Raw genomic sequence first — 27,386 nt, forward strand, 5'->3', positions numbered from 1 at the left:
CCCCCTCGTTTAAGTCACTGATGAAGATGTTGAACAGCGCGGGCCCGAGGACCGAGCCCTGTGGACCCCCACTGCTCACGTCCTTCCAGGTTGAGAAGGACCCATCCACTACCACCCTCTGGGTGTGGCCCTCCAGCCAGTTGGTGACCCATTTGACTGTGTGGGTGTCTACACCACAGACCCCCAGTTTCTTAATGAGAACGGGGTGAGAGACAGTGTCAAAAAGCCTTCCGGAAGTCCAGGAAGACGATGTCCACTGCTGCCCCTGCATCTAATGATCTGGTAATCTGATCATAGAAGGCCACCAGGTTGGTCTGGCAGGACCTGCCACTGATGAACTCGTGTTGGTTGCCCCAAGCATGCAGTCCCCTGCTGGCCCCTCATGGATGTGTGCCAGCATAATTTTCTCAAACAGCTTGCCTAGGATCGAGGTAAGACTAACCAGCGTATAGTTTCCTGGGTCCTCCTTCCTCCCCTTTTTGAAGATGGGAATCACGTTGGCCCTCTTCCAGTCCTCTGGGACCACACCAGAGCACCACGAGTGCTCATAGAGCCGCGCCGGGGTCCCGCAATGACCTCGGCCAATTTCTTAAGGACTCTAGGGTGGAGATTGTCCGGGCCGGCTGACTTAAACACATCCAGCCCCTCCAGAAACCCCCTAACTAGTTCCATGCTAACCTTTGGCCCAGGTGTGCCTCCCCTGGGGCCCGAGGGGGGCCCATCCCAGAGGTGGCTGTTCTGGTCCCTACTTAAGAAGACAGAGGCAAAGAAATCGTTAAACATGTTAGCTTTGTCGTCTGGTGTGACGACCAAATTTCCTAGTGTGTCCTGAAGGAGCCCCACATTACCTGGGACTGTCTTTTTGCCCCCTATGTATTTAAAAAAGGACTTCTTATTGTCCTTAATCTGAGAAGCTAGTTCTAATTCCATCTTTGCCTTGGCCTTCCTAACTTACCCGCTACAATCCCGAGTGACTGCAGAATAGTCATCCCTGGTGATGACCCCTTCCTTCCATTGGGTATATGCCTCCTTTTTAGCAAGGAGACATTCCTGGATGCTTTTGGTGAGCCATGGAGGCTTGTGTGCTCTTCTGCTCCCTTTGATCCTCGTTGGGATTACCTTCCTTTGTGCTTGGAGGATCATCCCCTTAAGGAGCAACCACTCTCCTTGGACATCTGGCTCCCCTCTCCTCCAGGACCTCAGCGCATCCCCAACTATCCTCCTTAGCTTGCTGAAGTTTGCCTTTCTAAAGTCTAGGGCTGCTGCCTTACTTCATGCCCTTGCCACCTTGCGCTAGGTGATAAATTCCAGCAGGCGATGATCGCTGTCGCCCAGGTGGCCGAGCACCCGCAGCCCCCTCATCAGGTCATCACCTGTGGCCAGCACTAAGTCCAACAAGGCATCCCCCCTGGTTAGAATACATCGACTTGGATACTATACTTAAACCAACACACACAACACTTAAACAGAAAAGAAGGTGCCAATTCCTCTCCCTCCTCTTTACCCCAAGCCCCTTGAGACCCACTGTTTCTATGCATCTGTATTTTCCACAGAGAACACAGAAAAGTGCAAGGACTTCTCTGGTTGACGTCTATAGCTTGCAGTCACTAGCTGTCTTTGCAGAATCACACACAAATAAGGGACTTTGAGAGACAGTTTAGATAGGACAAAAATGTCCAACTTGCATTTAAAAACATAGATGTTCATGTGTTTTGAAGGTCGTACATGCTGAAGAGCCTACATAGCCTATGGTAGACATAAGCTCAGGGCTGATTTTAGATGGGTCCTAAGTCACAAACCCTGGGTTTAATAACAGCTTTATGATTTACAAAACAGATAATATTTTGTTAGGCTGCCAGCCTGATTCTTTGGCAAAAGCAGGTATTAAAACAGCTGGGTAACCAGCACTGTCCACCAGCTAGGCTGAAAAAGAGATTGGTCCTTGTTGTAAACTGAAATGTGAACTGTGAAGGGAGAAGAGTGAAAAAAATGACAACATTTAAAAACCGTGGGCAGCCTGATGCTTTTTTTCCATTCATTTCTCTAGGAAGAAATAGGTACATTTGGCTAAATGTCAGTATTTGAAGCTTCCTTTTGCTAGGTACAAGCGGAGCCAAAACTTGTAGTTTCTCATATAAAGCTGGTATGGTTGATTGAAATACAATTCCTGGGCTGAGCAACCTTTCCCCAAGGGAAGCCCTGGACTCTAAACACACAATATGTTATCTGCGAGAACACCACGGAGCGGGTTGGCTCAAGGAGGCTGATTGAGAGCAGGTTGTTTTCACTTGTCTGCCACTTTCTATTTGTTTCCTGTCTCTAGCAGCTGGGGGCAATGTCTGTTGGTCTGTCCCATACTTACAAAGTCACTTCTGTTGTTTGGGACAGTTTTGCCAAGAAGTCTAGTTACACGTCTTTCCTGCCCCAAGATCAGCACTTGTTTCTAAGAAGTGTAGACTGAGACAGTGCTTTGTTAGGCCTCACTCAAAACAGCTCCTGGAAGAAAAGTGGCGTTTCCTCCTTGGTTATCTTCATGCCCTGGCTTAATGCGGTGAGGGATGCAGCCACTGTGTGGGGCTGTATCCGTCTGTCTTAATACCTTTTAGGTCGATTCTCTTTCTGCCTCTTCATGAAGCCCTTCAATGAGGAAAACAGGAATGTCAAAAGTTAATGTTTTTCTGGTATACAGTATCTTAATTTTAGCTGAAAGGTGGTTTCAGCTTCTGCTTCTAAAATAACTGCTCTAGAAAGTGGAACAGAATGGTGAGGGCCTAGGTTAAGGATCACTTATTTAATTCAAGCTTTTTATTAGTGTGACAACTTATACAAATGGTGTGAAACTACTGAAAACAAACAAAATAGCCTTCCCCCTTCTCCTTTCAGGGATCCGGCAGACAGTAGTGCAGCCAGCCTAGGACAGCACCACACCCACTGTGGCTTGACCTCTTGTTGCTACAAAACAACCACCGGCTCTGTAGAAAGGCACGAAGTGGTCCATTTCAAGGGGTCACTTCCTTTATGTCTTCATCATCAGTCATTTAGCTATGTTGTCCTCAGAAAAGGCTCAGGGCAGCCTACAATAACAGCCTCAATAGATCATTGAATCATAGAGAAGTAGGGTTTGGAAGGGACCTCTAGGGGTCATCTGGTCCAAACCCTGCCAGAGACAGGATCATCCTTATCAAAATTATCCCAAGCAAATCCTTGTCGAATCTATTGCTAAATCTACACAAGCTACTCTGCCACACAACCACAAAGTACAGTGCCCTAGCCTTTCACAGGCAAAACGGGGACAGTGGCCAATGTTCTGCTGCTGCAAGGGGTGTTGAAATATGCTTCAGATCCAAGATAAAAATATGAAAAAAACGTAGTAAATCCTGCCAGGTAATGCTCCAAAGCTTAACCTCGCCTGCTTAAATCTGCCCAAACATCTTGTAATGCTTCTAGAAGATGTCCAGGCTGTGGATCGGATGGGTTATGAGTTGAGGGGAAGGTGGGGGGCAGAGCTGAGAAGCGATTACAAAGAGCAACCTTCTATGAATTTTTGCTGAATGAAATTTGTGCACAGATGATTGTTGCAGGAGGCTGCTCTGATTAATGTTTGGTATCATAATGGAACATGAGGAAGGTTCTTGAGCAATGCAGTAATATGCTGCTGCCAACCCATCCCCACCAGAGGTAACTTTAAAAGCTGTTCTGGAAGGTTTGGGGTCCGGCCTTTAGGATGCTTTCTGAAGTGCACTGAAAACTAGGTTGAGTTTTAAGACCAAATTCTTCAGTAGCTTCAGGCTGAGTAGGTAGTTTGAGGCCTGCATGCGTTTGCTAGACACATCTATGGATGTCAGGCAGGTGGTAAGACTTGCAGGCCCCTGCGCTGAGCTAGTCTTGCCAGGGTGATGCTTGGTTTGTTTTGGCTGCTCCAGGAGTAAGCAGAAGGGTAATGAACATACTAATTAGGTTGCCCCAGTTGTGCCGGGCTAAGACTGGTCTGAGCACCGCTGCAATCAATTATGTGCACCCTGTTTCTAGCTGAGGCTTTACTAACACAGCAAGTTTTACTACTAGAGGAAACAACAGGTGAGAGGCAGCAGGAGACGGTGGAAGTGTGGGAATACATGGTGTCTGTGAAAGCCATACATAAGCGGTCTCTCAGATGATCCTTTTCATTCCCTAGTGAGCTGGGTTTGAGTCAAGGAAACGAGGGGAAAGGGTCTGTAGCATTACCCACCTGTCCCTTTCACTACCCCACCGTACCTACCTCTCCCTAGGCTTTCCTAATGCTTTTTAAGGACAAAACCCTCTTAGCAGGCCTGTGCACACGATTCATTTAATGCCAACTTCACAGAAGGAAACTAGAATAATTTTTCACATGCAAGTAAAGCAAATAGGTTGTGTCTTGCTTATCCTGGCCAGTGTTATTGACTGGTGTTGAGTACGAGATCCTTTCCACAGCATTGATGAAAAGCTAGGCAACTCTTCCTGTTGGAGCTGGATTGTTGCAGGATGGCTGCATAATATTGAATTGTCAGGCTTTTGGTAATCTTAGCAGGCTGTTCAACCTGATCCACTACGCCTAAAAAAAAAAAAAAAAAAAGTTTAACAGCTCCAGTCAAGCGCTTAAATACTTGCAGAGTTGCACATGCTAAGAAGTTGAGACAATCTCAGTTATTTTGTTATATTATTTCTGCTAATGCATATCACAGACATTAGCTCCTAATATGTCTGAAATGTTGCTCCTAATATGTCTGAAATGTTCCACTGCAGCATACTACATCTCTTACTGGAGAGGTATTTGGGGACTAGTTATTGTATTTGGCTCACCATTTGTTCCCCATCCAGTGTTTTACAGCTAACAGATGTCATGCAATGGAGCATCAAAGGAACCACGAACTGTTACATTTTAATACTCTTGGAGAGAAGTGTCCTTCTGTGCATTGCTGAACTTGCACTTGGAGATGCAAAGGAATTGACCAAAGGCAGAAGTGGGTTTCAACTCTTAGAAAACATACCAACACAGTAGCACAACTCCTGATTTACTTAAATAGAGCTGTTACTGTGATTTCAAGATGATAAGCTCTGATGCAAAGCAAGCTGAGCTCTCTGGTTCTCTTTACTTAACAGAGGTTTGGAGGAGTGTGATAGAAAGGGAAACAGGAACAGACAGATCCTAGAGCCATTTCTAAGAATTATTTTGAAACTATAATGCACCTATTTTGGCTATTACTAGTCACTTCAGTGCTGGCAAGAAATTTTGGGTCAAAGAACAGAAGGGTTTTCATCCATGGCTGAAAGGAAAACTAACATAAGCATTATCATGGCACTGTCTCTTGTTCGCTCTTGACAAAATTAATCCAATCTCTAGGTTGAATCTAGATCTATAAATATATTTATTATAATATAACAAGAACTTAACAGTAAACATAAACTATATACAATGCCATTACAGAGAACCCTGTTTTTTATATTATTCACAGAAATAGTCAGTTTTGCTCCAGTGTGAGAAATGAAGAAATAAGCTAAATTGGAAAATGTTGCATGTGTTAGGTCTTCTTGACAGCTAGCACCTCCTTTGGAGGCAGACACACACCAACACTAAAATTAGTCCTGCCTCAGGCAGTTAGAAACTTGTGCTCCAATCTGTAGGTTCACACTTGCACCCTGTTGGACATAAATACTTTAAATGACATACTACGTATATAATATTGTTGTGCTTATTTTTTTCCTTTAAAGAATAAATAAAACAACTGCATAACAAAGGTGGGAACCTCATCATGAAAATGAGTCACTGCCGGATTGAGCACGCTTTTTTTTTTAAATACTGCAAGATACAAATTTCATACTATTTTCTTTTATAAACAATTATTAGTAAAATAACTTCAAGGTAATTGGCTAACCATTTGCAATATTTTCCCCAAAGTTGTAGCCAGACCTTTCGCATTATAAAAAGGTTAATGTATTTGGTATCAAATCCAACTAGATATTGACCATAGTGTCACACCTTAGTTCTGTAAAGGATCTCCCTGTGGAATGATCCCAGACCATTTGGAACTGCGAAGGTAAGAATGGTAACACTTCTCCTTCTTGCCGGTCTCCTTGGAAAGAAATTGGGTAATCCTTTGATGTAAGGGCAATTTTCCATTTACTAATTATGAAAATTCCCTCCTCCCGCCTCCCCACCATACCACTCCAATCATCTCCCGTTGATCATTCGATGTATAAATTTATAAAGAATTTCCACATCACAATGCATCTCTGGATAGACAATATTTTAATATATATAAAAATATAACCCCTGTGCTGTGAATATACTTACAACTCTACATAGTAATAATTTTAAGTCTTATATTGGGCTTACTTCTATGCATTTTCTATCATGGAATTTAATCTTGTGTGTTAAAACCTGTAAATGTTTTTACTTGACCAAGAAGCTATTGATACCCCTTAAGGAGAGAAGTTTAATGTATGGTAAGACTTCCCCATCTTCCGTTTAAAGCAACAAAGGTGTCCTCGTAGATGTGGTTTAAAAAAATAAGAAGATAGTAGGATATATCCCAAGGTAAGGAAATTTTGGTTAAGTGATCAAAAAATGTGTGCAACACCTGAGGCATCTTCTTAACTAACTGGCTGGAAATGTGGAAACCCCACAGTACGCTGTTTATTTTATTACTTGGGTTCCAATCATGACAATTCAAAATACTTAATGTAATCAAGAAAATGCCTCAGGAATTTAACCAAATTCATATTGCTTTACAGGAATTCTACGCTGTAAAGTTTTTGCTCATACAGTAGAAAATGGGGTAGAACGGCAGAAACCACCCTCACCCATCCCAGCACACGCATGCTACCATCGGGGGTAGAAATCCATTCAACACAAGAAACCTCTATCATCGTATTACACAGAATTCTATTACAAACACGCTCCTCCTCTTTTTCACTCTTTCTCCCTTTTTTGGCTCTGCTCTAGAGAACTGGAATATTCATTTGATCTGATGGAAGACTGACTTCAACCTAGGCCATCTGTCACACAAGATTTATCTGTCATTGGTATTGAAAAGCATGTATTTATTAAAAACAAATGTAGGAATCAAAGTGGTAAGGACACTTTGACCTTCTTTCGAATAGCCTGATGCCTAATGTGTAATTGTAAAACTAATCTGCACGGTTATTTTAAGAATCAAGCTTGCTTGCTAGAATTAAAATGCAGATTTTTCTCTTCCCTCCCCAGTTAAAAAATATGTGAAACTCTATTGCACCTGGGTTGACCAAAAGCCTACGTCCATAACAAGTGCCACTACGACATCTAGTGACACGCTTGTATTATTAAGTTACACTATCTTACATAACACGGAGCTCTCTGCTCCTTGTTCACCAAAAGGTGAGGATGATTTTCTACATTCAATGTAGAGAATATTCAAACATTAGAGCAAGATGTTCATTGGTTGCCTTTGCTTGCTTTTTGTGGGCTTTTTTTTGTAGTAGTAGTTTTTTGTTTTTTGTTTTCCTTCCTTGCTTTTGACAGCCAAAGTCAGTTCTCCATCCAACTTCTTCACATCAACCACTCTGGATGTACTTTTTGATTACTACACAGCCATGCCGAAACACAGGGCATGGCATGTTTGGCAGAAGTGTCCATGTGTTTGTCTTGGGGTCATAAGCTTCCATGTTTCCCAGTGCAGGTCCTTCGCTGCTAACAATTCCACCAGTAGCATAAATTTTTCCATCAAGAACCACAGCACTGAAAGAAAAGAACAGTTTTGGTTAGTGTGGCCTTGTAGCTTAGTGTCCTTTGGTGTAGCAAAGTCTGCATCGCCGTGCTTAAGACGATTTAAAAAAATAAAAAGCACTCTTCTTCATTTGTAAAGCAGTACGCGCCTTCACACCACCCTTGCCAGGTAGCTGAGCTGGCCAGAGTTTAAACACACAATAGGGAGGCTGGGGAAGACAGGTTTTACTCTAACTCATGTGTGAAGTCAGCAACACAGTCATTACAGAAATGTATGACAACCAGTCATGTGTCTGTCGCCCTACAGAGAAGCCCTAAACAACTCCAGCTCCTGTTTAGGACCATCCTACTTCCCACTGCTGTGTACAGAGCCTGCTTTGATCTTTGCCTCCTATGATTCAGTGCTCTTTGCACAGGCTTAACCCCTTCCAATAATCAACTGGCTCTTTCACTGCAAAGGCTGATATCACACCCCCGTACCCATACCCGACTCCCCGCTCCCCGCACAGCATTCTCTTGTCCCGCTGCCTGGCCCTATTTGTAAAGTTAGCATGAAAGCCCTTTAGAGCACATGCCTATCCATCGATCTGCTTTGTCTACTGAACAAGGGGCACCGGGGTGTCCTTGTCATATACACGTACATACAGGGAGCTCTTTTATAGAACAAAGGTGTGATGCTATGGTCAACATCTGCTTGCACGTGTGTGTGTGTGTGTGTGTGTATAAAAAACAAAACAAAAATGGGACACTTCAAAACTCATTTGTAAAGAGCAAACCTGTTACAAATAAAGGTGATGAGCAAGAGGTCTGACTAACTGCAGGGTAAGGAGACTTTAGCACAGAAAGAAATTCAAGCTTCTTGAAGCTAATTTTGGGAGCAGTAGAAAACCTACAGCCCTATAAGGATGGAGGGACTGAAGAATCAGATGAACTAGAAACGGACCAACCATCTCTGAAAAGAACAAGAAGGTGAAAAACGAGAAGTAGCTGATGTCCTGGTAAGGAATTGGGGGTGGGAGGGGTTAAAGAGAAAAATAAGCTGGGAGCAAAAAAAAAATGAAGGGAAAGACTAGACAAGCTAGGTGCTGGTTTCCCATACGTGTAAGTAGGAAATAAAGCAAATCCTGGCTTTTTTTTTTCTCCCAACTAATCAGAAAGGCAGAGTAAGGAAGGAGTACGTGAAATGTCTGATTAGCACACAGACACAAATCAACAGGGCTGGATGATATGCCACCCATTGTCTTAAGGGAATTCGCTAATGAACTTCCTGAACTGGTAATTAATTTTGAAAAATCACAGACACTGGGAAGCGCAGCAATTTGAATAAACCCAAATTGTCCTAATATGTTGAAAAGGAAGACTCGTCATCCTACAATACTGACTGACCCTGGCTAGGCAGGGGACCAGCAGGGAGCACCTAGATCATTAGTGTCCTTTATAGCCTTAGCAAAAAAGGTCAGCAGGAGACTTCAAATCAAGCAAATGATTTATTTAGTGGCATGTTCACAATACCCCTGCCCCTCCATCTGCTTTTTTTAACTACACTCAGCCATTGCTTGTGAAGGACCCGTCTAGCCATGCTGCTGTAACAATGCTGTGAATAGCTCTGTTGATGCACAGAACATGTTCAAAGCAGTAAGTGCTTTGGAGCACGGATTGTCTCTTACCATGCACCTGTGCACAGTCCGATACAACAGCATCCCCATCTTGACTGGTATCTCTGGATACTACTTGAACTCCACTGCTATATACTAATTACCAGACTGAAAAGCTGATCTCAACCTTATGAGCTCTAACGGAATAGATGCTACACCGTAATTTTATTATTGTACTACTGGCATAAATTGGACTTGGGGGTAAGTTCAGAGCCATGATTTATTAGCAGCATTACAACCTTTTATATACTTGACACAATCCAGTCTACGGCTGTTTTCTTGTTCCGCAATTTCCTGTTCATGCTGGTTTTTAAAATGTATGCTGGCTTAGAACACGAAACCAGCCACGAACTCCACTGTATTAGGTATGGGTTGAACGGGGACTATGGTGGATTCACATCCCATGACCTGCATTAGCTTCTGTGACCCTCTTTGTCCTATGCCTCTCTTGGCATTGTCCCTCTCCTCCTCTCCCCCTTTTCCTTTCCCTTCCCTTTTCCTACCTTTTATTGAAATCACTCACTCCACTCAGTACCGTGCTGTCCTTTTACCGCATCTGATGAAGTGAGCTCACCTTTACGAAAGCTTATGCTCTCTCTGTATCTAATTTATTTAGCCAGTAAGGTGCATCTTTACCCTGCCATCTGATACGGTTACAAAATGCTGACTGAAGTGAGGTTATCGTAGAGGCAATGCTAAACTAAATCGCACTGGTGGCTGGAGCAGTCACTTTTTTGCAAAAAAAAAAGCTGTGTACTGCCCATGCATCAACTAGGGTGCTAGTCCAGATCTGCCAGGTAGAAGAGACGAAAACAATGATCTGGGCTTGAGCACGAAGCATAGTGTCCACGGTATCTGTTTTCTCCAATAAAATATTTTTGCACAAGGCCCTACATGATCTTACTTAAAAAAATTAATTCATATTGATCTGAATGGAAGCATTTTATTTCAGGTTGTTAAAAACAAAACAAAACAAAACCCCCTCAACAACAACAAAAAAACCCAACCAAAAAGTTGAAGGATTATAAATAAAGGTAATTAAAAGAGGCAATATTTGAAGGAGAGGGAGCTGTTCCGGTCTTATTTTATTTAACCTCATTATTAATGATCTGGAAGAAGATGTAAACAGCCCATTAAATTAAAATTTCAAATTATACTAAATTGGGAGGTGTTTCCACTAGTAGTAGTGAGGACAGAAAAATAATTGGCATAAGGGGACTTTTAAGGGGTGAGCAACAGGAGCAAGAAATAAAATGGAATTCAAAGCAGGAAAATAAACTGGAGGCAAATGCCTGTATAGGTCCGGGGTAACATTTTCAATAACCTCTAAGTGACTTAGGAGCTTAAGTCCCATCTTTCGAAGTGGCTTTGGCATCTGAGGGCCAAATTCCCAAGAGCCATTGAGGCTTTGCAAAGCTGAACACTGTCAGAAAGGATCTGTAGGTGCTTGCCACCAATATTCACAGCCATAGGCTCCTCGTATGATACTTCAGGCACCTAAAGAATGAGGTTCCCAGAAAGCAAGAGGGTGAACCTAGCCAGTAGGTAATGCTGAGGGGAGAGGCAGGGAAACATCTACCAGCACCACCTCCTCCCTCTTGTATGGGCTCCACGCAGGCCCCCTGGGATCAGATTCTGCAGAGGATAGCAAGGGAGCACTCCTGCCCATGCTCCAGCAGGAGATATGGGCACTTGGAGCCCTCCAGCCTTGGGAAGCTGTGCCTAGGAAGTCACAAACCTGAGCTAGGCACCCGAGTTTCCAGCACAGTGAATTAAGGGCCCGCAACTGGGATTCACAGCACTCGGTGTGCTGAGCAGGGTGCAGCCTAGCAGGAAGTGTTTTTGAATGCGTCTAAAATACAGCCTCTCTCAGGTCAGGCACCTGCCTGCAGGTCTGTGTTGGGCACCAGGGTGTTCTCGCCTTCGCAGCCCTCAAACCTGCTTCTTGCCCACAGGTGTCTCAGCCATTCCTTTGGGTGCAAAGAATTCAAGATTCATGTAACTAATCTCCCAGCCATGGCTAACCTCTCTGACCCCGGGGAACAGAGCGTATTCTACAACCTGCAGGGAAGAGGGGTGGTCACTGCTTTCTCTGTTACTACGACAATCCTTGTCTCGCTCCTGCTTCCCCCTTGAGCTGTAAAAATGACATTGCTAAAACTAGCGCACGAAGAAAGAGATAACTGCAAGTTCATTGCTTTGTGCCGTTCATGCTGAGAGAGGAAAAGATCACGTGCTCTCAGAACCCGAAAAGGAAGAAAGTAGCAAGCTCAACGGCCTTTCTGGAGATGAGGCCACCTCTGAGCCTGCCTTGTGGGATGCTGCCCCTGCCAAAGAGGAGCTGAGCTTGGAGTGACCTGTATCCAGGGCTAGGAGCAATTATGTCCATAACCGAGGTAAATTAACCTCTTTCAAAGGGGATATTTTCTGCAATTTTTACTTAGTTCATTGCTGATGGGCGAATGGCTCTGCTAAAACTGTTCCCAATCTCTTGGCTCGCTGGAAACTTTTTATTTCCTTTTGTTAAAAGTGTCCATCTCTTGCTTTATGGTACCACTCTGAGGTGCTCTGGGTTAGAGTAAAAGGCAGTCCAGGGGAGAGAGACTTAACGGTGGGAGTCTACTATAGACCTCCCAACCAGGGAGAAGAGCTCGACCAGGAATTCTTAGGTCAGCTCACAGAGGCAGTGAGGGCTAAGGATGTGGTCATCATGGGGGACCTGAACTTCCCAGACATCTGCTGGGAGGAGCAGTCAGCCAAGTCTGATCGCTCACGTCGGTTCTTAGCCAGAGTGCAGGACCTCCATCTAACCCAGGAGGTGCACAGTCCCACCAGGGGAGACGCCTTGTTGGACCTGGTGCTGGCCACGGGTGATGACCTGGTGAGGGGGCTGCGGGTGATGGGCCACCTGGGAGACAGTGATCATCGCTTGCTGGAATTCACCATCCAGCGTAAGGTGGCAAAGGGCTGCAGCAAGGCAACAGCCCTAGACTTTAGGAGGGCTGACTTCAACAAGCTAAGGAGGATTGTTGGGGAAGCGCTGAGGACCCAGAGGGGAAGGGAATCAGATGTTGAAGGTGAGTGGTTGCTCCTTAAGGAGACGATCCTCCATGCCCAAAGGGAGGTAATCCCAACAAGGGTCAAAGGGAGCAGGAGGGCACATAAACCCCCATGGCTCACTAAGAGCATCCGGGAATGTCTCCTTGCTAAAACGGAGGCATATACCCAATGGAGAGATGGGGTCATCACCAAGAAGGACTATGTTACAGTCGCCCGAGGATGTAGGGGGGCAGTCAGGAGGGCCAAGGCAGAGATGGAGATAGGACTAGCTTCCCGGATTAAGGACAATAAGAAGTCCTTCTTCAAATACATAGGGGGTAAAAAGAGGGTCCCGGGTAATGTGGGGCCCCTGCAGGACACGATAGGCAACTTAGTCATCACGCCAGATGACAAAGCTAACATATTTAACGATTTCTTTGCCTCTGTCTTCCTAAGTAGGGACCAGTTCAGCCACCTCCCTGCTGGGCCCGCCTCGGGCCCCGGGAGAGACACGCCTGGGCCAGGGGTTAGCGAGGAGTTAGTTAGGGTACTTCTGGAGAGGCTGGACGTGTTCAAGTCCGCTGGTCCGGACGATCTTCACCCTAGGGTTCTACAGGAACTGGCCGAGGTCATTGCGGGACCCCTGGCGCGGCTCTATGAGCACTCGTGGTGCTCTGGCGAGGTGCCGGAGGACTGGAAGAGGGCCAATATGGTCCCTATCTTCAAAAAGGGAAAAAAAGAGGACCCGGGAAATTACAGGCCAGTTAGTCTTACCTCAATCCCGGGTAAGCTCTTTGAAAAAATTCTCCTGGCACACATCCAGGAGGGCCTTGCGGGGGAATGCATGCTCAGGGGCAACCAACATGGGTTCATCAGTGGCAGCTCTTGTCAGACCAACCTGGTGGCCTTTTACGATCAGGTCACCAAATCATTAGACGCAGGGGTTGCTGTGGATGTAGTCTTTCTGGACTTCCGGAAGGCTTTTGACATTGTCTCTCACCCTGTCCTCATCAAAAAGCTGGGAGACTGTGGTGTCGATGCCCACACAGTCAAATGGGTCGCCAACTGGTTGGAGGGCCGCACCCAGAGGGTGGTAGTGGATGGGTTCTTCTCGACCTGGAAGGACGTGGGCAGTGGGGTCCCCCAGGGCTCGGTCCTCGGGCCCGCACTGTTCAACATCTTCATCAGTGACTTGGATGACGGGGTAGAAAGCACCCTGTTCAAGTTTGCTGATGACACTAAGATGTGGGGGGATGTGGGTGCACTAGAAGGGTGCAATAGGCTACAAGCTGACCTTGACAGGTTGCAACGGTGGGCGGATGAGAATAGGATGGGGTTTAACACTGATAAGTGCAAGGTGTTGCACATGAGGAGGAAGAACCGGCACCACACTTACAGGTTGGGGAACTCCCCTCTTGCCAGCACGGAGACGGAAAAGGATCTTGGAGTCGTCATTGACTCCACGATGAACATGGGCCGGCAGTGTGGGGAGGCAGTCAAGAAGGCCAACCGTACCCTGTCATGCATCCACAGATGCATCTCAAGCAGGTCCAGGGAGGTGATCCTCCCCCTCTATGTGGCACTGGTCAGGCCGCAGCTGGAGTACTGCGTCCAGTTCTGGGCGCCACACTTCAAGAGGGACGTGGACGATATGGAAAGAGTCCAGAGGAGGGCCACTCGTATGATCAGGGGTCAGCAGGGCAGGCCTTATGAGGAGAGGCTACGGGACCTGAACCTGTTTAGCCTCCACAAGAGAAGGTTAAGGGGGGACCTTGTGGCCTGCTACAAACTGGTCAGGGGGGATCAGCAGGTATTGGGGGAGTCCCTGTTCCCCCGTGCGCTGCCAGGAGTGACCAGGAATAACGGTCACAAGCTGGCGGAGGGTAAGTTTAGATTAGATATTAGGAGGCGCTACTTCACAGTCAGGGCGGCTAGGGCCTGGAACCAGCTTCCAGGGGAAGTGGTGCAGGCTCCTAGCCTGGGGATTTTTAAAAGGAAGTTAGATGAGCACCTTGCCGGGGTCATCTGACCCCGGTGCTCTTTCCTGCCAAGGCAGGGGGTCGGACTAGATGATCTACCTAGGTCCCTTCCGACTCTAGCTACTATGAAACTATGAAACCATGGATAGTAAAGCTCACCTGCCACAACCCGGACCACAGTCAATGAGATGTGTAGGCCCCATGCATTTCATCACACCCTCTTCCCCCCCCTCCGGTCCTTCTCTTCCAGATCCCATGCTGACATTGCCACTGAGAACATGATGCTGAAACTGCATAATGTTTAGGACAGGAAACAAAGGCTTTTTTTTATCCTCCGGCAGGTTCAGAAGGATGGGGATGTTGGTCCCACTTCAGGGAAGCACTTGAACATATGCTTGAGTCCCTCTTGGTTCAAGAGCGTACAGGCTGGATGCTTTCCATAGTCAGGGCCTCGTTAGGCAAAATACCCACGCTGGAATTTGGCTGGGACTGTGGTGATGACAGCCATGCGCTCACAGATTGCTATAGGCCTTTCACTTCTCATCTGAGACTGAACAAATCCTGCGGCAGCATGCCCTAACTTTGTGATGGGCCGTGCGCTCAGCAGAGATTGTCACCTACTGAATTGGTTTCGCCTCCTTCTATGGCAGATGGGCTTTGTTTAGCTCTGAAGTTGCCCATTCAAGTACCAACGCAGCCCAACTTTACTCAGTTTGTGGGGGGTCAGGTAGGATGGTAGTACCAGGTGGTGTGATGACAGGTTGGTATAATTTTGAGACTCATTTGTATTTTCAGCATCATTCAGTCTTAAGTATTCAATCTTGGCTGGAAAGTCACAAAATTTGGAGAGAGAGAAAAAAAATCTCTTTAGCAGTTTTTGAGGCTATAAAAAGATTCTTTCAGTGGCTAAATTAGGTTGCTCTTGTGCCTCGATTCCTGTTCAACTGAATGTTTCAGAACATTTTTAGTACACGGAGATACTGAGAACGGATGTGGGTCCACACTCGCTGAGTTAACTGGAACAGCTCTTAAGAAAGGCCATTAAGGATTATTATGTAAATATACAGAAACAGATTTCCTGCAAAAAAAAAACCCTTTTCTGTATTTATCTGAGGATTAATTCTCTTCTTGTAATTCAGGTTTCAGAAAAGTCTGACTATAGAAAGCAAGGGCAGCAGAAAGATGCTCACAAACTGGGCTCGGTAAGTATAGGGGTACATGGGACCTGGTGGCTGGTGGTAGGGATGAAACTGCTGTCATCCCACATGCTTTGGTTTGAATGGAGTTTGCAAACAAAACCTGCCTGAGGCTTTGCACGATGGAAGTGGAACCCCAACCCCTGCCATGTCATGTGGAGACTGGAGCTTAGTGGATGCCAATCTCCAAAAGTCCTTTTATGAATTTGGCAGCTGAGGGAGCTAGCTCCATGCATATTCACAGATGTTTGGAAGCCAGGTTGCATTGCTCAAGGTGCAATGTCAATGTTTACCCCAGATTTTATTAGGGTTCCCTGGGCTACAGACACTGGCTTTCAAATGAGAGAGAAAATCATGATCCAAGCAGTTCGTGGTCACTAAAGATGGTACCACAGCACCCTGTATTTGCATTTTTAGTGTCAGTGCCTTTGCAAAATTAGATTTACCGTATTTTTTTGCATGCAGCACCCCTGGAATAAGAAGCACACCTTGTTTTTGGAAGGCAGAATGCAATTAAAAAACCCCTTTCTTTGCAGGAACTGAGTAGCAGCAGCAAGGGAGCCAAGCCTATTCATTGCTCTGCCCCCTGTGGATCATGTACATCATTTACTTCACTTTCCCCAGTAAGCAACTTTTACTGTATTTCCTTGCATGTAATGCATGTTCCAATTTCAAGCATCCGGGTTTCGGGGAAAAAGAAGTGCATGTTGTTTGCAAGAAAATACATAGGTTCTACCAAAATATATTTTACAAGCAGTTTAAACTGAATACTGATCACAGATGGTTGAACAGCCGTCACATTTCAACCCAGAATCCCACTGACTTTTGTAAGACCAGGCTTTGTCCCCAAAGCATATTAAACTGCAACTTCTTGTGATCGTGATTTGGGGACTTGAGCAACTGATTTTAAATTTTCATTAAAAGCATTTGAATTGGCCGTCACAATTTCCACGTATCCCAATAACCACCGAAGTGCACTGTTTAAACTTTGTTGCAGTTGTGAAGTACAATATGTATGACAGCTTATTACTAGTTTGAGGGTGTGATTCTAATCAACTGCTCACTGCACACTCTTTTCCAGGTGTCCTAGAAGACCGTCTTCCTTTCTATCACATTATCTCCTAGCTGCAAAATGAGAATTGACGTTGTATGCTAAAAGGCCAGCCTTTACACTTGTGCGCAACCATTAAGAAACCATGCTCCATAACAGGCGCCACCTGGGAATTTCTCTCCAAACAAGCTGTGCTCTAGCCCATTTCCCTGCCTGAAGTTTACACTAACTTCATATGGAGGAAATGAAGCAGCTGGGGATTCACGGCCAGTGCCAAACATTAGCAATACCTACTAGTTAAGCAGCGAAGTCATTGAGCTTGCTGTTCAAGAGCTTATTTAAAAAGAAAAACAACTCCACAACCTGCCCTGTTTTTGCTGTGCTGTTCAGCCTGAATCTAAGTTTTATTAAAGGTTTCCATTCAGCAGAGCCCAATAACAAATCTTACTACTGTCAAAGGATGGGGGGAGAACTGCTTTGTGGGTGCCTCGTGGGAATTGCTGGTACTAAATTAGCTTCTCTGGAATCATTCCTGGCACCATCGTGCCTGCGGAGAAGCCGTGTAGCACCATCCTTTTTGCATACTGCCTGGATTCGAAGCAGGCAGGAATATGGACTTTTTAATCATACACAGGAGCACATTCTGTATTCTTTCTGCTGGGAGAAGGGGAAAAAATGTTGAAGGGCATCCTGGAAAGGGAGCAGGGAGGAATTCACAGCTCTGGAGGAGGAGACCTGCTTTTGCAGCCTGGGGGAAGTGTCCAGCACGGCAGAGCTCCTAGTCCCCATCTGTTGCTGTCATCCATGACTGTAGCTGGCCAGTCCCTTCAAATACCTGAGTCATTGAAAAATGAGGCCACCTTCATGGAGGCCAAACATGACACATTTCCATGCTGTTTGGGGAACCTGAAATACACTGTCTGTACTAACCATATGGTGGGTTAGAAAGGCCGCTTTTATACCGAGCACCCACTGACTTTCACAGCATGTCAGGGACACAACTGCGCTTAGTGCCTTTGAAAAGCTGCCTCAGAGGGTTAAATCCAGGTCACGAACAGAATCCCACTGACTTGTGAGACCAGGCTTTGTCCCCAAAGCATCTTAAACTGCTTGTGATCATGATTTGGGGACTTGAGCAACTGATTTTAAATTTTCATTAAAAACATTTTAATCGGCCGTCACAATTTCCACGTGTTCTGTGCCTGCAACTTTTCACGCTATATGGTTAAGGCAATCGCACAAGCTAGTTCGATGAATGCTAGTGGAGATCTATAAAGTGAACGTTCGCATTAAAGGAAGTTCATTAGCATGCAGCTATTTGTTGCTTCATAATATCTTATCCTTAAACTTTTGTGGTGAGCTGGAGTAATGAGTGGGATAGGTCGCAGGGCAACTTACAGGGTGCATCTACATGAGACGCTTACTGTGGAGTAGGATAATTAGCTCCACAGTAAAGCATCACCATTCTACACGTGCAGACCTACTAATCTGGAATAAACTACTCCACTCCGCTGTAGGTTAATGCTGCCTGAGATGAATACTATCCTGCTTCAGAGTTATTTACTCTGCCGTGATCCATGTAGATGCTGATGGGGCTGGCTGGCACACAAATGTGCTTCAGTGTAGGAGCTGCCTGCCAGCTAGCCCTACCCTGAAGCACCCTCGTGCCCCAGCCAGTCTCTCTGTAGTACACTGAGCCAAGTTGGGGCAGTCCTGTGCTGGCAGGCTGACCCTGGGGCTCCTGCCAGTTGGGGCTGCGCTACCCTGGCTCACTATGCTGCATTCCCAGGCGCATAGGTAAATGCTGTGCCCAGGAGCAATACACTCCAGCACAGGAGCAATAAACTCCAGCACGGACTGTACTGGAGTTTGTTGTGTTGTATTAGCATTCATGTGTAGATGCACTCAAAGAGTCATAACATGGTGGCCAGAAGGGGTCACTACACTCATCTTGTCTGACCACATGTGCACATAGAATTTCCCCAGAGAAAATTCCCCAGGATTCAAATCTATCTTTGGGAAAGATTTCCAAGTGGTGGCAAGCTCACCGTCCCTCCTGAGGAAGCAGTTCCAGTATTTAACTGCCTGCCCTGCTAGAGAGTTTTGTCTTCTCTTAGTGCTCTCTGTGGACTTCTAACTATTAGATCCTGTTACACCTTCACCTGCAAGGCTGAAAAGTTCCCCACTCACAGGAATCTTTTCCATATGTAAGCACCTCTGTACAGCAGTTTAAAAAGTTCTCTCTCAGCCTTTTTTTTTTTATACCCTCCTTAAATCTCACATCCTAAGGTTTGCTTACTATCCCCCTGAAGCATTTTTGTGGCTATCCTTTGTACTCTCTTCAGTATTTTAATGTCCTTTTTGAAACGTAAAAAATCAGAATTGACACAGTAGCCATTGGTCTTACCAATGTGGCATACAGAGCCAAGATCACAACTTGCAATGACCTTGTTATATATTTATAGATCACACTGGCCCTTTAAGCCACACTACTGTTTAAAAGTCACTGCTTTCCAGGACAAGAGTCCTGGAGAGAATTATAAGCTTTTTGAGAGAATTATTGTGGTGCGTGTCCACGAGGGGCCAGCAGGGAGATTACGCTTAGGGGCAACCAACTCAGGTTCATTAGAGGCAGGTCCTGTCAGACCAACCTGGTGACCTTCTACGACTAGGTCACCAAATCCTTAGATGCAAGGGTAGCAGTGGACATAGTCTTTCTGGACTTTCGGAAGGCCTTCGACACTGCCTCTCACCCCGTTCTCATTAAGAAACTGGGGGACTGTGGTGTCGATACCCACAGAGTCAAATGTGTCGCCAACTGGCTGGAGGGCCGCACCCAGAGAGTGGTGGTGCACGGGTCATTTTCGACCTGGAGGGATGTGGGCAGTGGGGTCCCCCCTGGGCTCGGTCCTCGGGCCCGCGCTGTTCAACATCTTCATCAACGACTTGGACGAGGGGGTAAATAGCACCCTGTTCAAATTCACAGATGACACTAAGATGTGGGGGGATGTGGGCACGCTAGAAGGGAGGAATAGGCTGCAATCAGACCTAGACAGGTTACAGGGGTGGGCGGACGAGAATAGGATGGGATTCAACACTGACAAGTGCAAGGTGCTGCACCTGGGGAGGAACAACCGGCACCATACCTACAGGCTGGGGAACTCCCTTCTCGTCAGTGCAGAGGCAGAAAAGCATCTTGGAGTCATCATGGATGCCAAGATGAACATGGGCTGGCAATGTGGGGATGCAGTCAGGAAGGCCGACTGCACCTTGGCATGCATCCACAGGTGCATCTCGAGCAGGTCCAAGGAGGTGATCCTTTTCCTCTACGTGGCACTGGTCAGGCCACAGCTGGAGTACTGCGTACAGGTCTGGGTGCCACACTTCAAGAGGGATGTGGACAGCGTGGAGAGGGTCCAGAGGAGGCCACTTGCATGATCAGGGGGCAGCAGGGCAGGCCCTACGAGGAGAGGCTACGGGACCTGAACCTGTTCGGCCTCCACAAGAGAAGGCTGAGGGGGATCTAGTGGCCTGTTACAAACTAGTCAGGGGGGATCAGCAGGCACTGGGGAAGTCCCTGTTCCCCCGAGCACTGCCAGGAGTGACCAGGAATAATGGTCACAAGCTGGCAGAGGGGAGATTTAGGCTAGACATCAGGAGGCGCGACTTCAGGTCAGGGTGGCTAGGATCTGGAACCAACTTCCAAGAGAAGTGGTGCTGGCTCCTACCCTGGGGGTGTTTAAGAGGAGGCTGGATGAACACCTTGCTGGGGTCATTTGACCCCAGTACTCTTTCCTGCCATGGCAGGGGGTCGAACTCGATGATTTGCTCAGGTCCCTTCCGACCCTAGAAACTATGAGTCCCATCTGCCCTATAAATATTGCCTGAATTCCTTGGTCTCAGGTGTGTTACCTTGTATTGGATTGTACTAAAGCACATCCTGTTGGATTGTGACCATTTAACTAGGAAATCCAAACTACTGTGTAATAGAAACCTGTCTTCATTATTTACTCCCTCACTGATCTTCATATCACAGACAACTTTTACCAGAAAAGAGATATTATCTAAATTGTTGATAAAAATACAGATTAGCTATGAACCAAAAACCAATCCTTGTAGGGCCCAGCCAATCAGTGAGCCACATCAAACCTGTCTCACATGTGCCCTTTTAATTTTATGTAACATATGGGGTTTTTAATCACAATGTTATATGGTACTAAGTCAAATCCAAAGAGAAATCCAAGTATACACTTGCTTTTGTCAATCAGACACATAACTTATTAAAAAAAGATAATAGCTTTTTGACAAGATTTTTCAGAAAACTATATTACTAGTTTTAGTCTCTGATTCTTTGTTGATAAAGCATTAACTGTACTGTGTTGTAAAACAGGACTAACTGGTCTCTTATATCTTGCATAGTGCTTTTTTTCAGCGTTTTTAAATACTGGAATGATGTTGACTGTTTCCAATTCTTTGGCATTTTCCCTGTTTCCAAGATTTGTTAATTTTTAACATTACTGATTCAGCAAGTTCCTTTAAGATGCAGCCTGCTTGATTTTGAAAGGTTTAATTTTAGCAGATGCTGCTTTAGATGCTCCTTTGTCACAGATGGTAAATTCTTTGTTCCATCCGCAGCCTCACATGAAATGACTACGTCCTCCCAATGCTTTTTAAACACAGAAGAGAAACAACTAGCATTTATACTAGGGGTGTGCGAAACGGGCCGTATTCAGTGTGGATTTGGATTTGGCCCAGATCAGGGACAGTGACTTGATTCGTTGATTTGGATCACTGTCCCTGATTTGATTTGGCTGAATCTGAAGATTCGATGCTGATTCGGAGAATCAGTGATTTGGCCACAGACACAGCTTTAAATGTTTTTTCTACATACCTCGCGGTACCAGGCATGGCTCGTGATGCTGGGGCAGATGGAGTGTCCCGCGTGCTTGGCAGCAAACCCAGAAGTGGGCCCAAAGTATTTCCGATCGGTTGCAGGGGGACCCCAGGTGCCCTCCCAGTCCTGTGAGGCACCAGTCGCTGAGCCGAGGGGGTCGGGGGGGGGGGCTCCCAGCACACTCCCCAGTGGACCCAGAAGTGGACTGGAAGTGCTTCTGGTCCACTTCTGGGTCTGGTGCCGACCGCGCTGGGAAGCCCCCTGTGTTCCCATGGGATGCTCTATACACCCCACCATCGCAGCATTCACGAGCCGCCTGGTACCTTGAGGTATGTAGAAAATGCATTTAAAGCTGTGCCTATGTACGAATCACCGAATCTTTCTGAATCTCTCTGAATCAACTTGGAGGGTTCCACTTGGATTCAGAGAGATTAAAGGGTCTCCTGATTTGATTCAGATTTGGAGATTCGGCCACCAAATCAGGCCAAATTTCTGCCCAATTGAATCAAGGACCAAAGCTTGGCACAGCCCTAATTTCTACCCTTCTATAGCACTATTTACAATTCTCCCAATAGCAACAGACTTACAATGGCTTCTTATTGATGGCCAATCAAGTTATTTCCTTGAATCCTTTAGCTACCGTTTATCAGCTCTCTGCACTTTAATTTGTAACTAATTAATTGCTATTAATTTCCTCTTTTTCCCACCTGAAAAACCATAGTTTTCATTTCCACTCCATGCTTTAAATTTAGATTCCCAAGCCGTTATGCCAACAACGGCTTTAAGCTTTGCAAAAGTAGGCTCTCTCTAAGTCGTATGTTCACGCATTACTGACTGGTGCCATCTTCTCTTTAAACAAAGTTGAACTGAGTCAAACTCAGTTGGAACATGATCCCTGATACCTGGAGAATCGCTGAAGTTTTCGTCAGCAATAAACTTCTGGGTCTCTCAGAACAGGATTAAGTGCAGTGAGTGCAGGACTTTCTGTGACAAACTTTATATCTATTATTTTGAGAAATGCAACAACGCTTTCTTACTGTCTACATGAAACCTCCCCGAGCTGCAAATCATCCCTGTTAGCAGAGTTTGTCTTCCAATAGAATATGGACAAATAATTAAGAAGCAGTTAGTCCTGTTCTCAAGTGGGCCTGGACGGTCTGCAATACATGTTTGCCAGCTCCCATCTTTGGCTTTACTAGTTGGAACTTTAATCCATAAGCATCAAGGTTCTGTGATTCTGAATTGTCTGTAACAATTATATCAACTACATCATACCCTTTATTTCTGGTTTACAATCTTCAGAGAAAAAAATATCATTAACTCCTGTCTGAACACAGTGGGGGTCTCCTCAATTCAATTTCACTCTTGTTAGTATGGAGCAACAATGGAAATCGGTAATTAGCACAGGAGCAGAAAGGACAGTGGTGTCGGCTGGGAGCTGGTCTGTTTTCTTCCCACTCTTTGCTGCAGACAAAATTCAGTCCGGCAGCCAAAAGAGGGCACTCTTTCAATGGAAAAAAAAAAATACGGGGACTGACATGTTTTTCAAAAGTTTTCTTATTCACAATAAAATAAACCAAAATAAAGCAGGGCTTGCTGAGGGAGAAAACGGGTGCTTGTGAAGACCCAGCGTGATGTGGGGACTAAGAGACAGGATCAGCGTGCTGGAAACCCGGCCCTGGTTATGGCTGTGCCATCAACTCGCGAACAAGTTGCATCACTTCTCTTTTCTCCTGCACCCTTTGTCAGTCACTCAGCCTGCAAGTTGTTTAGGGCACAGACAGTCACAAAAAAACATAAAGATCTGTACAATGCCTATTGCAATAGGATCCTGATTTTCACTGGGGCTCACTGGTACTGTCTAGTCAAAACAGAGAAAAAAATACAACCCCTTGGCTAGGCCGAGTCTCTGTTACTGTGTCTGTTTTCATGCGATTGAGGTGCACCCACTGCAGCGATCCCAGAGAGGTGCAGCTGCCCGGTGCTACAACGGGTGATTTTATGTTGAGCTAAGCCGCAGAAGGGTCAGTCTTGGTCTCTCTCATTTTGAATGTAATGCTTTAGAAATGCCAGCAGAGCTCTGCCAGCACATAGCATTTTCTTTTTCAAGGTGATTACAACGTGTGTATACCTGGGCCAGGACCACAGACATGAGCACTGAGCCAGAGAGCGAGCAGTAGTTTAAAGTTAGTGCTCAAAGAAATCCTTGACTAGTTCATTCCCATTTCACCTTCCAGCAGGCTCATGTAATGTGAGCTTTATCATAGAGCCGGGGGAAGAGGTGGTCAGAACAGACCTCAGGTGGACATCTAATTCAACCCCCCTACTCAGGGCAGGATCATCCCTACCTAAAGGTGTCCCCGACAAATGTTTGCCTAACTCGACCTTAAAAACTTCCAATCTTCGTTTGACAACTGAGGCAAAAAAATCCCTGCAGGCAAAGGTAAGGTGGGGAGCCTATCCCAAAGTCCTGCCACTCCCAGCTGGCCACTGTGAACTATGGCACTTTAATATTAAGGGACAAGTGACAATGTCATGCACAAAGGCATTAAAGAGAGACTCCCACAAGCACACCCTGGAAAACGTTCCACCCCTAAACATACAGGAAAAAGATGAGGCAAAAACATACTGTATGTATCTCCCATCTCCCTTCTTCCCCCTGCCCCCTTTCTCTGATAACAAGTTTATTTTCAGTAGAAAACTCAGAGGCACTGGTAATTCAATCTTAATGGTTTTTCTCACCTGCAGAACTGCCTGGAGTGGTTCATGTTGGGACCTGCTTTAATATTGCCTTTCTCTGGGTCATAGATGGTGGTTGCTCTTGCATAAGCTCCTCCAAGAATAAAGATGAACCCATTGAGAGTGACTGCAGGAGCGTATTTGTTATCTGTCAATGGAAAGCAACACGGAGATCAGTTTCTAGGCTCAGGTTTGGCATCTGTTTTTTATTTATACATTCCACTTATTTACAGATGAGTCACGTTTCTCTAAACCTCCAAGGCTAGGGAAAGAAAAACGAGGACATCCCTTTGTTTCTGTTTTTTGTTCTTTCTTCCTAAAGTTCTCAAAGGCACTTTTAAAGTTCATCAGCCCTTCGTTCCCCGGTACACACCTCCCTTCTAAACTGCTGAAGTACAATTATCCTCTCTGAAGCCTAATGGAGCCACAGTGAAAGCTCTGCTCTTATATCTGAAATTAATGTGTCAAGTTGTTGCAGAGTTTTGAATTGCTGCAAAATTTTAACTCACTCTTCATTTCTGAGCAGCAGCTCAGTGCAGAAGGCTCCTGGAGCACAGAGAGCCACTTAACAATATTCAAAAATAGCTTCTTTTGTATATCCCACTTTTACTTGTGGGCAGGTCCCCACAGATCCAAGCATATTTTCTGAGGCCTAAGTTTTCTCTCTACTACACCTAAAGCTTAATTTTTGGGATGCTAAGTATCTGCAGCTGCCATTTACTTCAACTGGAGCTGTGCACTCTCAGCATTTCAGATGCACCGAGTCCCTAACGTCGTCGCTGGAGTGCTGTCACCTTCCAGGGATGCTGTTCACATCACTGCGTTAACTGCAGAGTTACTGTAAGATCTCTACTAGAGTTAGCCATGAAATTACAATATAAGTGCAAGTGAGCTAGCGGCCTTGTCCCTTAGACCCATTACACAATATGGCAGGCAGGTACAAATGCTTATCGTATACTTAATCGTTTCGGTGAAGTATCCCATACCAGGCATCTATTTGCACCTGGTAGATTGTTAGAGATTTTGGTTGTGACATTTGAGCAGTTTCTGGGAATGGAGAAAAAACACGTTGTTTTGCCCGTGTTAAACATGTACAGTTGTATTTCTGAGCAGCTCCCATGTCTCCATGCCTAGACTCCAGGACTTGGACATTTTTGGGCCATTCCCTAGGACAGACCTTTTGCCACTGCTGTGAACACCTGCCCAAATCCTACCAGGCTTTAAGCTTCTGAAAAATCTCAGCTTGTACAGACTCAGTACGGGTTTGTTAGCTTGGCAACTAAGTTCTCAGAAGACTCAACTGGCATTTGAGCATGCTCTAAATTCTCATCGTTTCCTTGTATAATCAGACAGCATATGGACCACCCCTACAGAGTGGCTAAGTGTATGGGAGCCCAGGGCTGCAGAGAATGAGTGGGAATTGCTTTGCAATTGTTTTCCCCAGCACTGGAGTGTGGTAAGGCTGGATACCAGACTCTGTCTGGTATTGCACCCCTCCTGCTGGCAACCAAATGCAGCAGGGCAAGAGAGAAGAGAGGCTGCCAAGGTGGGGGAAGGAACGGGCAGGTGGGGAAGGACAAGAGAGAGATTTTGTGGTCGTGAGGGAATGCGTGAGTGATGCATCAGGCAAGGAGAAGAAAAGAGGGGAAGAAAGGGAGGAAATGTACAGAAACAGGAGGAGAAAACATGACCACAGCTGCAGAAGTGAAGCTAAGATGAGAAGGGGACTGTGGCTAAGTATAGACAGTTAAAAACCCCGAGGCTGAATTAATTCAGTCTTTGCTGTTTAGTCTAAACTGTGCAGATTGAACTGATAAGCAAGTGAACAGACATTCACTTTTGATTCTGAAAATGCAGCCGCCTGCCTGCAGTGGCCCATGTGGCCCAGGCCAGAAGCAAGGGGGTGCCAGAGCATGCCTCCCTGCTCGGTTGGAGAAGACAGCTTGGGCCAAGGCTAGCCCACCCACCCTGCGAGAGATGGGGGACTATGAGTTAATTTGAATCTGGAGGGGCTCTGAAACAGAAGTTCAATAAACCAATTTAACCTAAATCAATTAAGTCTGATACTACGTGCATCCAAGTTTATCTTAAGCTGGTTTCAGCCATTTTGAAAGCAGTTTATGTGCATTGACCTTCTGTTGTGTTACAGATTTTAACTGCTTTCTGATCACTTCTACTGGTTTATGTGTAATTTCTGTTCCTAGTCTGTGTGGATGTGTGGAAGGAGAAGGGATGCAAAGCTATGAAACCACCATACACAGGACTTGAACATGAACCAAAGAAGCCTAAATTTTAATGATCCTTTATTACCAGCAAACACTTGAAACTTGTGTCTGTCTCTCCAGCAGCAGGCATATCTACTTCCTACTGCTAGCAGTGATTGAATTAGCTCGCTGATGGGAGCGGACTGTGCTGCAGATCTTAAAATCCCAATGTTGTTAAGCAGCCACGGAGAGTCAACACAGTTCCATGCTGTTTGGGGACGTAAGGGTGGGGTGACGAGGAAGGTAGAAAGTATTAAAATGGTTAAAACAAGTTACTGCGAAAGGCCAGTCTCCTGCTACACTAAGTATCAATACATATTTGACAAAGGTCTTCACCAGTGGATCCTGACGAAATTTCCTTAATCTTTAGGATTAGAAAAAACAAGAAAACGAGTGTTCAGCTTCTTCTCATCTGCACTAAGCCACTATTATACAGCTCAAAGATTTTCCTGTTCTAATAGCTCTTATCTCATCTCTCTTAAAATCAACTTTGTGGGGTTTTTTCCCAGGAAGGCCCTCACTGGGAAGCTTCCATATTTAATTATTATACTTTTTCAGGGTTTTTTTCCTTCTGATTAATGATATTCTGCAGTTGGGTACACCCACTCCACAGAAAAGAACTCAGAATTTAATTCTCAAAGCTCTCGGGGAAATTATTCTGGGCTTCCTCAAGGCAGAAGCAATAATTTCTCAAGAGGTTGAATCCTTGCCTTCAGATTCATTTTTATCAAAGGAAGAGAAGAAAACCACCTTGCCTATTTTAATAGTGACAGTTTTTTTCTTTTTTCCTTTTTTTTTTAATAATCAGGCAGGCTGGTTTCTAGAGACAATCAATTTGGACTCATC

General features: G+C 45.5%; 1 protein-coding gene and 1 long non-coding RNA gene across 10 annotated transcripts in view; one reads left to right on the forward strand and one right to left on the reverse strand.

Moving 5' to 3' along the window:
- Positions 1 to 1,968: 1,968 nt before the first annotated feature.
- KLHL29 (kelch like family member 29) overlaps positions 1,969 to 27,386 on the reverse strand; it is a 578,088-nt gene continuing 552,670 nt past the window's right edge. For 8 of the 9 annotated variants that reach the window (XM_090031549.1, XM_090031531.1, XM_090031561.1 and 5 more), the window contains 2 exons: positions 24,280 to 24,424; positions 5,369 to 7,735 (listed from right to left, as the gene is read on the reverse strand). In XM_090031549.1, the coding sequence (XP_089887675.1) occupies positions 7,552 to 7,735; positions 24,280 to 24,424 (329 nt within the window). In that variant the 3' untranslated portion in view covers positions 5,369 to 7,551. Of the gene's footprint in view, positions 4,574 to 5,368; positions 7,736 to 24,279; positions 24,425 to 27,386 lie in introns of those variants that run through there. The other variant, XR_016439874.1, reaches the window with a different exon arrangement.
- LOC149872583 (uncharacterized) lies at positions 15,239 to 17,813 on the forward strand. Its single transcript, XR_016439899.1, has 3 exons — positions 15,239 to 15,598; positions 16,129 to 16,215; positions 16,674 to 17,813. It is a non-coding gene; the product is annotated as an uncharacterized LOC149872583 (long non-coding RNA).

The sequence above is a fragment of the Crocodylus siamensis genome, chromosome 1, assembly GCF_052110815.1.
Source record: "Crocodylus siamensis isolate JL-2025a chromosome 1, ASM5211081v1, whole genome shotgun sequence".
Taxonomy (NCBI): domain Eukaryota; kingdom Metazoa; phylum Chordata; order Crocodylia; family Crocodylidae; genus Crocodylus; species Crocodylus siamensis.